The 10696-nt window shown below is 58.9% G+C and overlaps 6 protein-coding genes across 6 annotated transcripts; 3 read left to right on the top strand and 3 right to left on the bottom strand.

Moving 5' to 3' along the window:
- Positions 1-1447: 1447 nt before the first annotated feature.
- On the top strand, positions 1448-4151 carry OT_ostta12g01820 (unnamed product; the record flags this gene model as incomplete). The annotated part of the gene is made up of 2 exons (XM_022982875.1): positions 1448-1596; positions 1721-4151. The coding sequence occupies 2 exons, from the start codon at positions 1448-1450 to the stop codon at positions 4149-4151; spliced, it is 2580 nt and encodes an 859-aa protein (XP_022840095.1).
- A 45-nt stretch (positions 4152-4196) lies between these two features.
- Positions 4197-5630, bottom strand: OT_ostta12g01810 (Flavin monooxygenase-like; the record flags this gene model as incomplete). Its single annotated transcript, XM_003082280.2, has 1 exon — positions 4197-5630. One exon carries the CDS (start codon positions 5628-5630, stop codon positions 4197-4199), a length of 1434 nt encoding a protein of 477 aa, XP_003082328.2.
- A 207-nt stretch (positions 5631-5837) lies between these two features.
- Positions 5838-6374, top strand: OT_ostta12g01800 (Putative thiol-disulphide oxidoreductase DCC; the record flags this gene model as incomplete). Its single annotated transcript, XM_003082279.2, has 1 exon — positions 5838-6374. The coding sequence occupies one exon, from the start codon at positions 5838-5840 to the stop codon at positions 6372-6374; it is 537 nt and encodes a 178-aa protein (XP_003082327.2).
- A 61-nt stretch (positions 6375-6435) lies between these two features.
- Positions 6436-7763, bottom strand: OT_ostta12g01790 (Eukaryotic rRNA processing; the record flags this gene model as incomplete). Its single annotated transcript, XM_022982874.1, has 3 exons — positions 6436-6645; positions 7005-7522; positions 7655-7763. The coding sequence occupies 3 exons, from the start codon at positions 7761-7763 to the stop codon at positions 6436-6438; spliced, it is 837 nt and encodes a 278-aa protein (XP_022840094.1).
- An 806-nt stretch (positions 7764-8569) lies between these two features.
- On the top strand, positions 8570-9352 carry OT_ostta12g01780 (Histidine phosphatase superfamily, clade-1; the record flags this gene model as incomplete). The annotated part of the gene is made up of 1 exon (XM_022982873.1): positions 8570-9352. One exon carries the CDS (start codon positions 8570-8572, stop codon positions 9350-9352), a length of 783 nt encoding a protein of 260 aa, XP_022840093.1.
- A 46-nt stretch (positions 9353-9398) lies between these two features.
- OT_ostta12g01770 (Rab-GTPase-TBC domain) lies at positions 9399-10655 on the bottom strand (the record flags this gene model as incomplete). The annotated part of the gene is made up of 1 exon (XM_003082278.2): positions 9399-10655. The coding sequence occupies one exon, from the start codon at positions 10653-10655 to the stop codon at positions 9399-9401; it is 1257 nt and encodes a 418-aa protein (XP_003082326.2).
- Between the last annotated feature and the right edge of the window lie 41 nt (positions 10656-10696).

The raw sequence follows: 10696 nt of genomic DNA, 5'->3' as shown, positions 1-10696 counted from the left end.
CCTCCGTCAATGCACGCGAGCGGAGGAAAACGTTGATTCTCGACCGAGAAGTGGGCGCCCGCGTGCATTGACGGAGGATGACATGAAGACGCTCGAGAATCTGTCAGAAGAGCTCCAAGGTTACTTCACGTGGGAATCGCTCGCGAAGCGGTTCACGGAGAGAACAGGTAAGCGCGTGGCGTATAAAACAGTGTATAATTTTTGTAAAGCAGCTGGCTGGCGCCAAGTGTGCGAGCGTTATGTACCTTGCCTCAGCGCTAAAGACGTGCAGAGAAGATTGGAGTGGGCAAAGCAGCATCTTGATTACACTTGGACGGGGACGGAAAACTTGCGATACCCGAACGTAGCTAAGAGCAAAAAAGTAGGATGGATCGATATTGACGAGAAATGGTGGGATATGCTGCGCAAGCGAGCGGTGAAGGTGTACCCAGGACAACAACGGCGAACAAGGGTGCCAACGAAGAGCAAGCGTTTTGTTCAAAAAGTGATGGGCCTGTGCGCCGTTGCGCGACCGTGCGGCGACTTCGACGGACGAATAGGAATGTATCGCTGCGCAAAAAAAAAGGTTGCGCAGCGAAACAGCAAGTTTCACAAACGAGGAGACGTGTATGATGAAGACTGTGATGTTGACGCAGACATCTTCTACGAGTTAGTCACCGAGAAGTTGATCCCGGACATCTATAGGAAAATGGCAGACTTTGACATAGTCTTTGTACAGATGGATGGCGCACGGCCTCATGTGAAGTGCATGGACGCTTTAAACGCTGCTGGAAAGGAACGGAAGCGCATCGATGGGAAGCAAATGCCAATGATCAAATTTGTGTTACAACCGGCCAACTCGCCGGACACCAACTTGAACGATCTCTGCTTCTTTAGGTCGCTATCAAAGTACGTTCAAGAGCACGAACGTCAGATCGAACACAGCGCTGCCAATAAGGACGAGTTTTGGAACCTCGTGGTGGAGCAATACCATGAATATCATGACCGCGAGAGACTTCAGAGATGCTGGGATGTCAAAACTGCAGTCACTAAATGCATCCTCGACGCCAACGGGACGAACGATTACAAGCTACCGCACGGCATCAAGCACGAGGAACCCATTTCTGTCGATCTTTCCTTGGATTTGGACGACGCAAACGATCCGGTGGCGCGCACTTTGGACTACGAAGATCTGCATGCCTCACTCCCTTCTTCTCTCCCACGATAAATTTATGTTGCAAAAGTTGCGACCCCCTCGATTTGCCCTGAGTTGTAACTCAACAAAAAAACGCGAAAAAAAAGACCCCTCCACGAATTCACGAGTCATGAACCGGTGCATCACTTTTTACACGGAGGTTAGTATCATTTGTATCATGACGTGGGGAAAAGTACGGGTACTTTTCTGTGCGTCGTCGACGCATCGACGCGCGCGCGGCGAGCGTCGCGCGCGCGGCGACGGGCGAGCGGGATGACGACGACGCGGGCGAGGGAGACGACGACGACGACGCTCGCCGAGCGCAACGCCGAGGCGCTGTTCGCCGATCGCTCGCTCGAGGAGATCCGAGAGATCGAACGACGGACGCGACGAGAGGCGAGCGAGAAGGCGGAGGCGCTGCGGTACGTTCGCGTCGATGCCGTGCGGTGGAGGAAGGGATCGAGAGGGCGTGCGACGCGCGGGAGGTGGGGGGGAAACGCGTGCGCGACGAGAGACTGATTGATGACTTAATTCGCTCAAACGCAGACGCGTGCTGGGCGAGTCGTACAAGGACGCGATCGCGTCGGTGGAGGCTCTGGAGACGATCGAGAAGGCGGGAGAGAGGGTATCGACGCTAGCGGTGGAGTTGAAGACGGATTTAGAGCGCAGGATGGAGTGGACGCGCGATAGGGAGGAGGACGCGGAGGAGGTTGAACGCGTGGGCACGGACGCCGAGCGAGGGAGTCGAGTCAAGTTTTTGCTGGACACGCCGGAGAAGATGTGGGGTTTGCTCGAGGATAGCGATTACGAAAATGCGGCGGTACGATTGATGGCGGCGCAGGAGATGTTGGGGGAAATGACGAGCGGAAGGGGCGACGCGGAGGCGCTGTACGCGGCTTTTCCGGTTGCGCGCCAGCAGGCGATGGTTTTGAATAGTTTCAATGTGCACGTGTCGAAGCGCGCCCGAGCGGGGCTCGAACGACCGACGCTGAGAGCGACCGACGTGGCGAGCGCCCTCAAGTCGCTCATCGTGGTGGAGAAGTTGAGTAGGAAGCGTGCGCTGTTGCTGTTGTTACAGACGCGCCAAGCGCGAGTGCGAGCGTGTCTGCGAGACATCGCGACAGCGACGGTGACGCACGACGGGCTCAAAAAGCGACTGACCGCGGTCATGGTTGATGTGAAGAGCACGTTGAAAGTGTGTTTTGAAGTGTTCGCCGGCACGCAGCCTCTCCTTGACTCGAGCTCGACGCAATCTCTCACAGCGAGAGATTTATTTGAAGGTGTGTTCGAGCCTCAAGTTGAGTGGGAGCGTTTTCAGGCGGCTTTCACGGAGCGAACGAGCAGCAAATTCGAAAACGTGAACGAAGGCACCATCATGGACGCGTGTCTGGAATGGATGGATAGATTGGCGACAGATGTGTCTCAGCGGGGCGTCGCAGTGTTCGGGAGAATTTCCAACTGCGACGAACTCAGTTCACTTGAAGCCGACTTCTCGAGCGAGGACAAGGAATGGGACGCGACGTGCAAAGCGTTGTTCAGTCGTAGAGTCGATCTGTGGTCCATTTTATTTGAAAGACCGTGGCTCCAGCAAGGATTTTCACTGTTCAAGAAGTCGCTCACGTTCGCGCACCTCAAGCCGCAAATCGACACAGCCATCGTGGACGCGCGCAAGAAGAGCAGGTCGGATTCTCGCAAGGAATCCTCCATGTGGTCGAGCTCGAGCAGCTCCACGGACGAAATCGCGAACGTTCCGGACGATGTTAAGTGCGCGCGTGCGGTCGCGCGAGCGATGAACAACATCATGCTCTCCGTCAGAAAAGAAGCATTAATGCTCCAAGGTGTTCAACTGGGAGGCAACGTCGAGCTCGAGGGTCGAATCGCGCAATTAGAGCAGCACATTCACTCGTGCGCGCATAAGGGTCTGGTCGAGTTGGCGAAATCTCTCTCAGCGAAGGTTGAGTCGCACCCCAACGACGTGCCGTGCGCGTTGATGGTTGGTCATCTCGCGCGTGCCGTCATGGACATCGTCAAGGAGGTGACCGTGCTCCTCAAGCCCGCGAACTCGTGGCCAAAGTACAACGAATCGGCCGAGTTAATCATCAAACCAATTCGGACTTTGCGAGGGATGAAACAGCCGAAGGAGCCCCAAAACGTGAAGATTGACGAAGTCAAGGCGGAGTTCGAGCGAGCGATGAACGCCGGGTACAGCGTTTGGGTGAAGAAGTGCTCGACGGACACCGTTCGGGAATTTAAGGAAGCGCTGAGCGCAGATCATTCTTTGGCTTCGGACTCGACTCCTCCGCACTGGGAAGAGGTCGCCGATAAGACGGGCGATGGTTTGCAACTGCAACTGCCAGCGACGCCCTCCTCCTACGTTCTCACATCAATTCACGGTGTGCTGCAGGAGGTGCAACAGATCGGCGGCCATCTCTTGCCGGTATCGGCGATCCGCATGCTCGCCTCTTCACTCGTTGACGGTGTCTTGCAGGCGTACGCCGATAGTCTTTCACGCGGTCGCCGATCGGAGAAGGGCACGTTGCAAATGCTCATGGATACGAAGTTTGCCGCGGACGTGCTCTCACTGAAGGATGCATCTCGCCTGAGTGCGCTTCAAAAGCAGCTCACCGGCACGCTCGATCCGATCGATTGGGCGACGTACGAGCCATATTTGTGGGAAAACGAGAAGCGTGCGTACCGAAGGTGCTCAGTCTTGCTCGGAGGATTTGTTCAGCTGGCCGATTTGTACCAGGACACGTCGATCAAGCCGGCAGGCACCAAAGCGAGTGCGTCGGCGGTTAAGAAAGCGATGCCGCGCTTCACGTATCTGCCCGTCAGTCTGCCGACCCTTCGTGGCTTGAACGCTGAGAGCCGCAAGACAAAGATTGACTGGGGCGAGATCGAGGCCCAAACGTTTGAGGACGAAGAGCGCGAAGGCTTATTTTCATCGTTCAAGAACATCTTGCGCGAATTTGCTTAGACGTTGGTTGTTGTGCAACTGAAGGATAAAATCAAATACAAATGTTCAATGTGCTAAGTGCGGAGCCGCTTCGTCGTCAGAGACAGCGGCGAATTCAACGTGCGCCCCGCGAAGCTCCTCGTCGTCATCTGGAGATGTGTCGCGGTACAACTCTGGATGAAGCCTCTTGTTGAGCCCGGTTTTCTTGTACATGCTCTGACGCCAGCTCCCAAGGGGATCGACGCCCGCTAGTTTCGCAATGCGGTCGTTATACTCGAATTGCGCGTCGCCGAGTAAATGCGCGTGCCGTCTGGGAACGTCTCCCTTCGGTTCGAGCGTCACCTCGAGATCTGCGGCTCCGCAAAGCGCCTCCTCGCGACTCGGCATGGGCACGGCGCCAGAGAGCATGCGCGATATCCAGATGCTCTGTAATTCAAATTGCGGGAAAGGAACGACTTTCCACGGTAATCCAATGAACGATAACGACGGCGCGTTGGCCGAAACGCAGTGCTCGAACAGAGGCGCGACATGATTGTCTTCAACTGAGACGATATCCTTTGAAATAAACTCAAAGCGATACTTGTACCCGGTGCAATACATGCACGCGTCAATGTCGGTAACGACGGAACCGTCTTCGAATTCAACGCCCCCGTTGACCTCAAATCGCTTCACGTTCGGTTTACGGTACACGTTCCCACGCGCACCGATCCCCTCGGTCGATTTAGCCCAATCGGGATTTTGCCACGTGCGCGCCGAGAGGTACACCGCATCTGCGACGCTCGCGATCTCCCTGCTGAGATCTTCCCCGCTCGCCATGGCGCCTATGAGTAAAACTTTCTTACCCTTGAACCCGTCCGGGATCCTATAATTGTGACTGTGCGTGCGCTCTCCCGGCCACGTCTCCGCGCCGTCGAACTCTGGCACTCTCGGCTCGGAGTAGTGCCCGTTACACACAACCACAGCATCGAACATCTCCTTTCGCACCACCCCGCTCGGATCCTCCGAAGTCACCTCCCACGAGCTCGACCATCGATTCTCTTCCTCCTCGTTTGCTCGCTTGACGCGCTCGACAGAGACGACCAATGTGCCGAACCGCGTCACGGCGTCCAAGCCGAACCGCTCGGCGTACGCCTCCAGATATGCGCGAACCTCGCTATGTCCACAGAACCGTCGCGCGTCCCCATCGAACGCCTTGTCGCTCGCGAACGGAAATTCCTTGAACCCCATGACCTCTCGTGGGAGATTCGTTCGCAACGACGCGTACATCGACCCGTGCACTCTCCGTCTTCGCGCGTCCGTCCCGAGCGCGTCCGCCTCCGCGCTCGCGTCGTACCGCCACGTCCCCCCGCACCCGTCTCGCGAGCGTTCGAACGCGACGACGTCGTGCCCCTCGAGCATCATCGCTCGCGTCGCCGCCAATCCCGCCGCGCCCGCGCCCACGACGGCGACGCGCGCGCGTCGACGTTGATTTCTCTCGTCGTCGTTCGCTTCACCTCTCATCGTCGCGTCAACGCGTGTCATCGCTCGCGCGCGCGCGCTCGACGTCCCACCCTTCGTTTTAATACCGCGAGCGATCGTGGAGACGCGCGCGACGGACGCGCGCGCGCGCATCGACGACGAAGCGTCGCGCTCTGCGCACGACGTCACTTTTTCACGAGCTGTACGATGCGCACGGCGACGACGCGACGCGTCGCATCGCTCGCGACGATGGAGCGAACGACGACGCGCGGGCGGTCGCGCGCGGGCGTCGCGCGTGAGGCGGCGTCGTCCACGAGAGCGACCGGGAGCGAGGTGCGCGTTGAAGATTTGTTTCCGGAAGGCGAGCGACGAGGAATCATCCTTTACGACGGCGTGTGTAACTTGTGTAACGGCGCGGTGAACTTTGCGATTGCGAACGATGGGAACGGAGGTCAAGGAGGGTCCGTGCGGTTCGCGGCGCTGCAGAGCGAGACGGGACGACGGTTGTTGAGAAACGCCGGGCGGGACGCGGAGGATATTTCATCCATCGTCTTCGTCGAGGCGGCGAACTCGGAGGCGTCGTACGTGAAGTCCGAGGCGGTACTGAGGATAGCAAAGAGAATGCGGGCGCCGTTTCCGCAGCTCGCAGCGATAGGATCGGTGTTTCCCAGGGCGCTTGGGGATCTGGCGTACGACCTGGTGGCCGATAACCGGTACTTCATCTTGGGACGACGCGACGAGTGTCGACTGGGGGACGACGTGCACGACGATCGGTTCCTTCGGTGAGTGGCTAAGGATGAGTGTGTGTCTCTTACAAAAATTAGTCTCTAGCTTCGTGTTTATTGTTCTACCTTCGCCCGCGACCACCGCCACGACCGCCGCCGCGACCGCCGCCGCGACCACCGCCGCGACCGCCGCCGCGACCGCCGCCGCGACCACCACTCGATCTGGAAACGTATAAACCCCCAGTCTTGCCACTTCTGATGTCCTTGTCGAACGATGAGGGCTTGTAGCCAGACATGTCGTTCGCGCTGAACTTGTCGTTTCGCTTGGCCGTCTGCGAGATCAAAAAAAGTTGCGTGGTCAGTATCAGGAAGTGAACCAAAGAGGTTTAATGTTGAATGGATATCGGGCCCATGGTCTGTCCCGTGACGTAATTGCGACGACGCCGCACCCGCCTAGGCAATGGAATATGGTCCCGCTCCTCGGGAGGCGTCCTCGTGAGAGGGGCCTACGACCGATGAGTCTATATAAGGTGTTTACGCTGAGATATGCGCCGTGGAATTTTGAGGCGCCTCGTTGCGTAGACATATCGGGATGCGGGCAGCACCCCGATAGTCCACCTAAAGGTCGAAAAACAAACGCGGAAAAAGTTGATAAAACGCAAACGAGACGAAACTGTGACGATCCACTCACCTTTTTACGTCCTCCAAAACCAAACTTGGCGTCCCGCTCGGAGCGCTTGCGTTTGCCTTCTCCTCCGGCGCCTTCAAACGGAGCGTTACCGTCATCGGCGAACCCGCTCTTCTGTCGCTGCTTGCGCCACTTATCCAGGCTTTTGATCTGCGCCTTCTTGTCGAGCGTGCGCTGCTTGACTTTTTCGGCTTGCACCTGTTTGCCGTATCTCTTCGCCTCGCGCGCCTTGCGGCGCTCCTCGCGAACCTCCAACTGCTGTTGCTCGAACAAAAGCTCGCTTCTCACGCGCTTCATGTGCTCATCACTCTTCACCATCTCGGCGTAGTAATCGTCCGGCCTTCGCACTGGAATGCCGAGATCCTTCAACCTCCGCACGCACTCATTCGCGCTCTCGAGCGCGCGCTCATAGAAAAATGTCTCCCGACCCAAATCGTCGTTCACGTCCACCACGCGCTCGGTATTCGTCCCCGTGATCGCCATGTGATCGATCCACTTCGCCTTGTGCGTCCACTGAAAGTCTGTTTGCACGCACATCCGCGACGCTCCGAGTCAGTCTCTCTTCAAAGTCTCTCGAGCCCGCCCGCGTCGCGCGCTCGTTCCTCTCCGCCTCCTCTTCGCGCGCGTCATCCCTCGTCGTCGTCATCACGCACCCTCCAAAGAAGCTTTCAACCCCTCCGCGTTATTCACGTACGCCTTGGTCGTCGTTCCACCACTCCGCGCGCTCCTTCGCTCGCGCTCGATCGTCTCCAGCGCCGCCATCTCGCGCTCGAGCTCCGAATCGCTCTCCTCGTCGCTTCGCTCCACCGCCGCCCCCGCCGCGGTCTCGCGCGCGCGCGTCGACGGCATCACCCCGTCCGCTGCCGCCGTCGTCCGTCGTCGTCCATCGCCCATCACCCCTCGCGTCGTCGCGCCGTGCCGTCGCCGTCGCCGTCGCCGCGCCGCCGCCGCCCCGCGTGCACGCGCACCGATCGATCGCACCGGTCGACCGATCGATCGCACCGGTCGAGCGCACCGATCACCGAGCACCGATCACCGATCGAGCGCACCGAGCACCGATCACCGATCGAGCGCACCGAGCACCGATCACCGGTCGAGCGCACCGAGCACCGATCACCGGTCGAGCGCACCGATCACCGAGCACCGATCACCGATCGAGCGCACCGAGCACCGATCGCCTTTCGAGCGCACCGAGCACCGATCACCGGTCGAGCGCACCGATCACCGATCACCGGTCGAGCGCACCGATCACCGATCACCGATCACCGGTCGAGCGCACCGATCACCGATCACCGGTCGAGCGCACCGATCACCGATCACCGATCACCGGTCGAGCGCACCGATCACCGATCGCGCGGCGGTCGCGCGCGGCGACACTGGGCGCACGCATGGCGACGCGTCGCGCGCGCGTGGGATCGTTCGCGCGCACGAGCGAGGCGCGCGGACGGCGACTGCGGCACGCGACGCGCGCGTCGGGGGGGGGGGGGGGCGTCGAGCGCGATCGGCGAGGGGTGCGCGCGCGCGATGGTGACGCGGATGGGTGGCGGATGGGCAGACGGGAGGGGGTGATGGCGACGGTGGTGGCGTCGACGACGGGGGTGGTGGGACGGAGCGAACGCGCGGAAGCGTTCATTGAACTCCCGTCGAGGTTACACAATCGGTACTTCTTCGTGCGGCACGGAGAGAGCGTGCTCGATGAACGCGGGATTTTTCTGACGAATCCGAGTTTCAAATACGACGCGACGTACGGGTTGACGAGCGTGGGAAGGGAACAGATGCGAGAGGCGGCGAGAGTGATCGTGCAAAAGTACGATGGTGCGCCGTCGTGGGTGTACACGTCAAATTTCCAGAGATCGTTTCAGTCGGCGTTGATCCTGAGAGAGGAGTGCGGGTTGTTGTTCTCGCAATTGCGCACCGAGTTCAGCGGTTTGCTCGATCCGCGAAAAATGGGTTCGCTGGACTTTGGATCGCAATCAGCTTGGGAGGACGTGTGGGCGAATGATTTGGAAGATCCCAAGTCGACGCCGCCGCCCGTTCCGGCCAGTCTCCAACCGAGCGCATCGGTGGAGTCGTGCTTCGACATTTACAGGAGGGCGCAGGAGGCATTCACTCGACTAGAGGCGACGTATTTCGGAGAGGACGTAATATTGGTGTCGCACGCGGACACCCTGTCTGTGTTCTGCGCCGCCTTGAACGGAACCGAACTGGGAAGGCATCACGTAGATTATCCGTTTGCACTCGGCGAGGTGCGATGCGTCGATTTAACACGCGTGTCGCGCGACAAAGGTTTTTCGCCGACCGATCTTCGTGGGGACTACGCACCCGGGGACGCGGCGTCCAACTATTTATGATTTGCTTAGAATTTTTTTAAAATGTAGTGTACAGCAGCAGCGAAAATCATCTCAAATCTCTCAGCGTGAGCGTGGCGGGAGAACCTCCTGAGCCAACCTCCCGAGCCTCACCGATTCCTCTCGTCAGTCTCATAAGCTGTCTCCCCTTCTGCACGAGATCGTGCGCCGCGAAGTTTCTCGCCGGAAGCTTTCGCGCAATCATTTTTAGTAATTCATCAAACTTCTTGCACGCCATTATCTGCGACCGCATATCAATCAAGGCTGCGGCGACGATGTGCAGGAACAGTCTCGCACCCCCGCCCGCAAGTTTCTCGCCCTTTTTCACCGTCGGATCGAAATCACCGGCGGCGATCAACGCATCCCATAAGAGCTCGGTCTCTCTTTCGGCGAGTTCACGAGACATCAAAACGAGAACCGGCCTCACGGCGAATGTGCCCTCGTGAGCGTTTAGAAACTTCAAATGTTTGTGCATCGGGGTGTCCACGATCCTGATTATTTCACTCACCATTCGAAGACGATCGCTCACGCCCTCGGGACGTTCGTCACTCGAGCGCGCACTCTCATTCGGATTGATCAGAAAGTGACACCGATACGAACCGCCCATGAATTTCGCAAAGCACCAGAACGCCTCGGACTCGTCACTGATGTTCTGCAAGAAGACAGCTGCCAAGTCGCTCATTCCTTGTGTGTACCCTATCGCCGGATCCAAAATCGAATACGCCTCGAGCACTCTCGTCAGACGCTTGCGTTGCGCAGCCTGCCAGTCAGCCTCGTCATTTTCACCTGGCAGCGTGCCCGCCTCCCAATCCCGAGCGAACAACCCGTACGCCAGCGGCGTCCTCGGCGCGTCGTTCGCGATCACTTTCGACGCCTCCGTGAACGTCCCGAGATCGCTCGGAAGTTTCACCGGTCCCTTTCCCACCGGTTTCGAGAGCATCGCCTCCAATTCGGCGCACCGTCGACGAAACTCTCGATACCGCTCTCGTCGCGCCCGCTTACCCTGTTCGTGCTCCACGCTCGTACTCGACACCTCGCGCACGCCGAGCAACACCGGCCACACCTCAGCTCGCAGCGAGTGAGGAATGCCACCCTCCAAGGCCTCCATACGAACGTCCTGTAACTTCCCCACGCGTCCGTCCACGTCCAGCGCGCTGTACCACGCGTCGTGCGTCAAACGCTTGCTCTGTCGCTTCGACCTCGATCGCGACGCCGTGGACGCCAGGGCGAGCGCTAGACCGAGTCCTAAACCCCCGGCGACGAGCGCGCGCGTCATCGCGCGCTTCGACCGGGCGTCGGCGTCCATCGCGCGATGAATTCACAAGAACCCGATTCGACGCGTCGGCG

The sequence above is a fragment of the Ostreococcus tauri genome (genome assembly GCF_000214015.3).
Source record: "Ostreococcus tauri WGS project CAID00000000 data, contig chromosome 12, whole genome shotgun sequence".
In the NCBI taxonomy this organism is placed as follows: domain Eukaryota; kingdom Viridiplantae; phylum Chlorophyta; class Mamiellophyceae; order Mamiellales; family Bathycoccaceae; genus Ostreococcus; species Ostreococcus tauri.
This window is presented reverse-complemented; position numbering and strand designations above follow the sequence as displayed.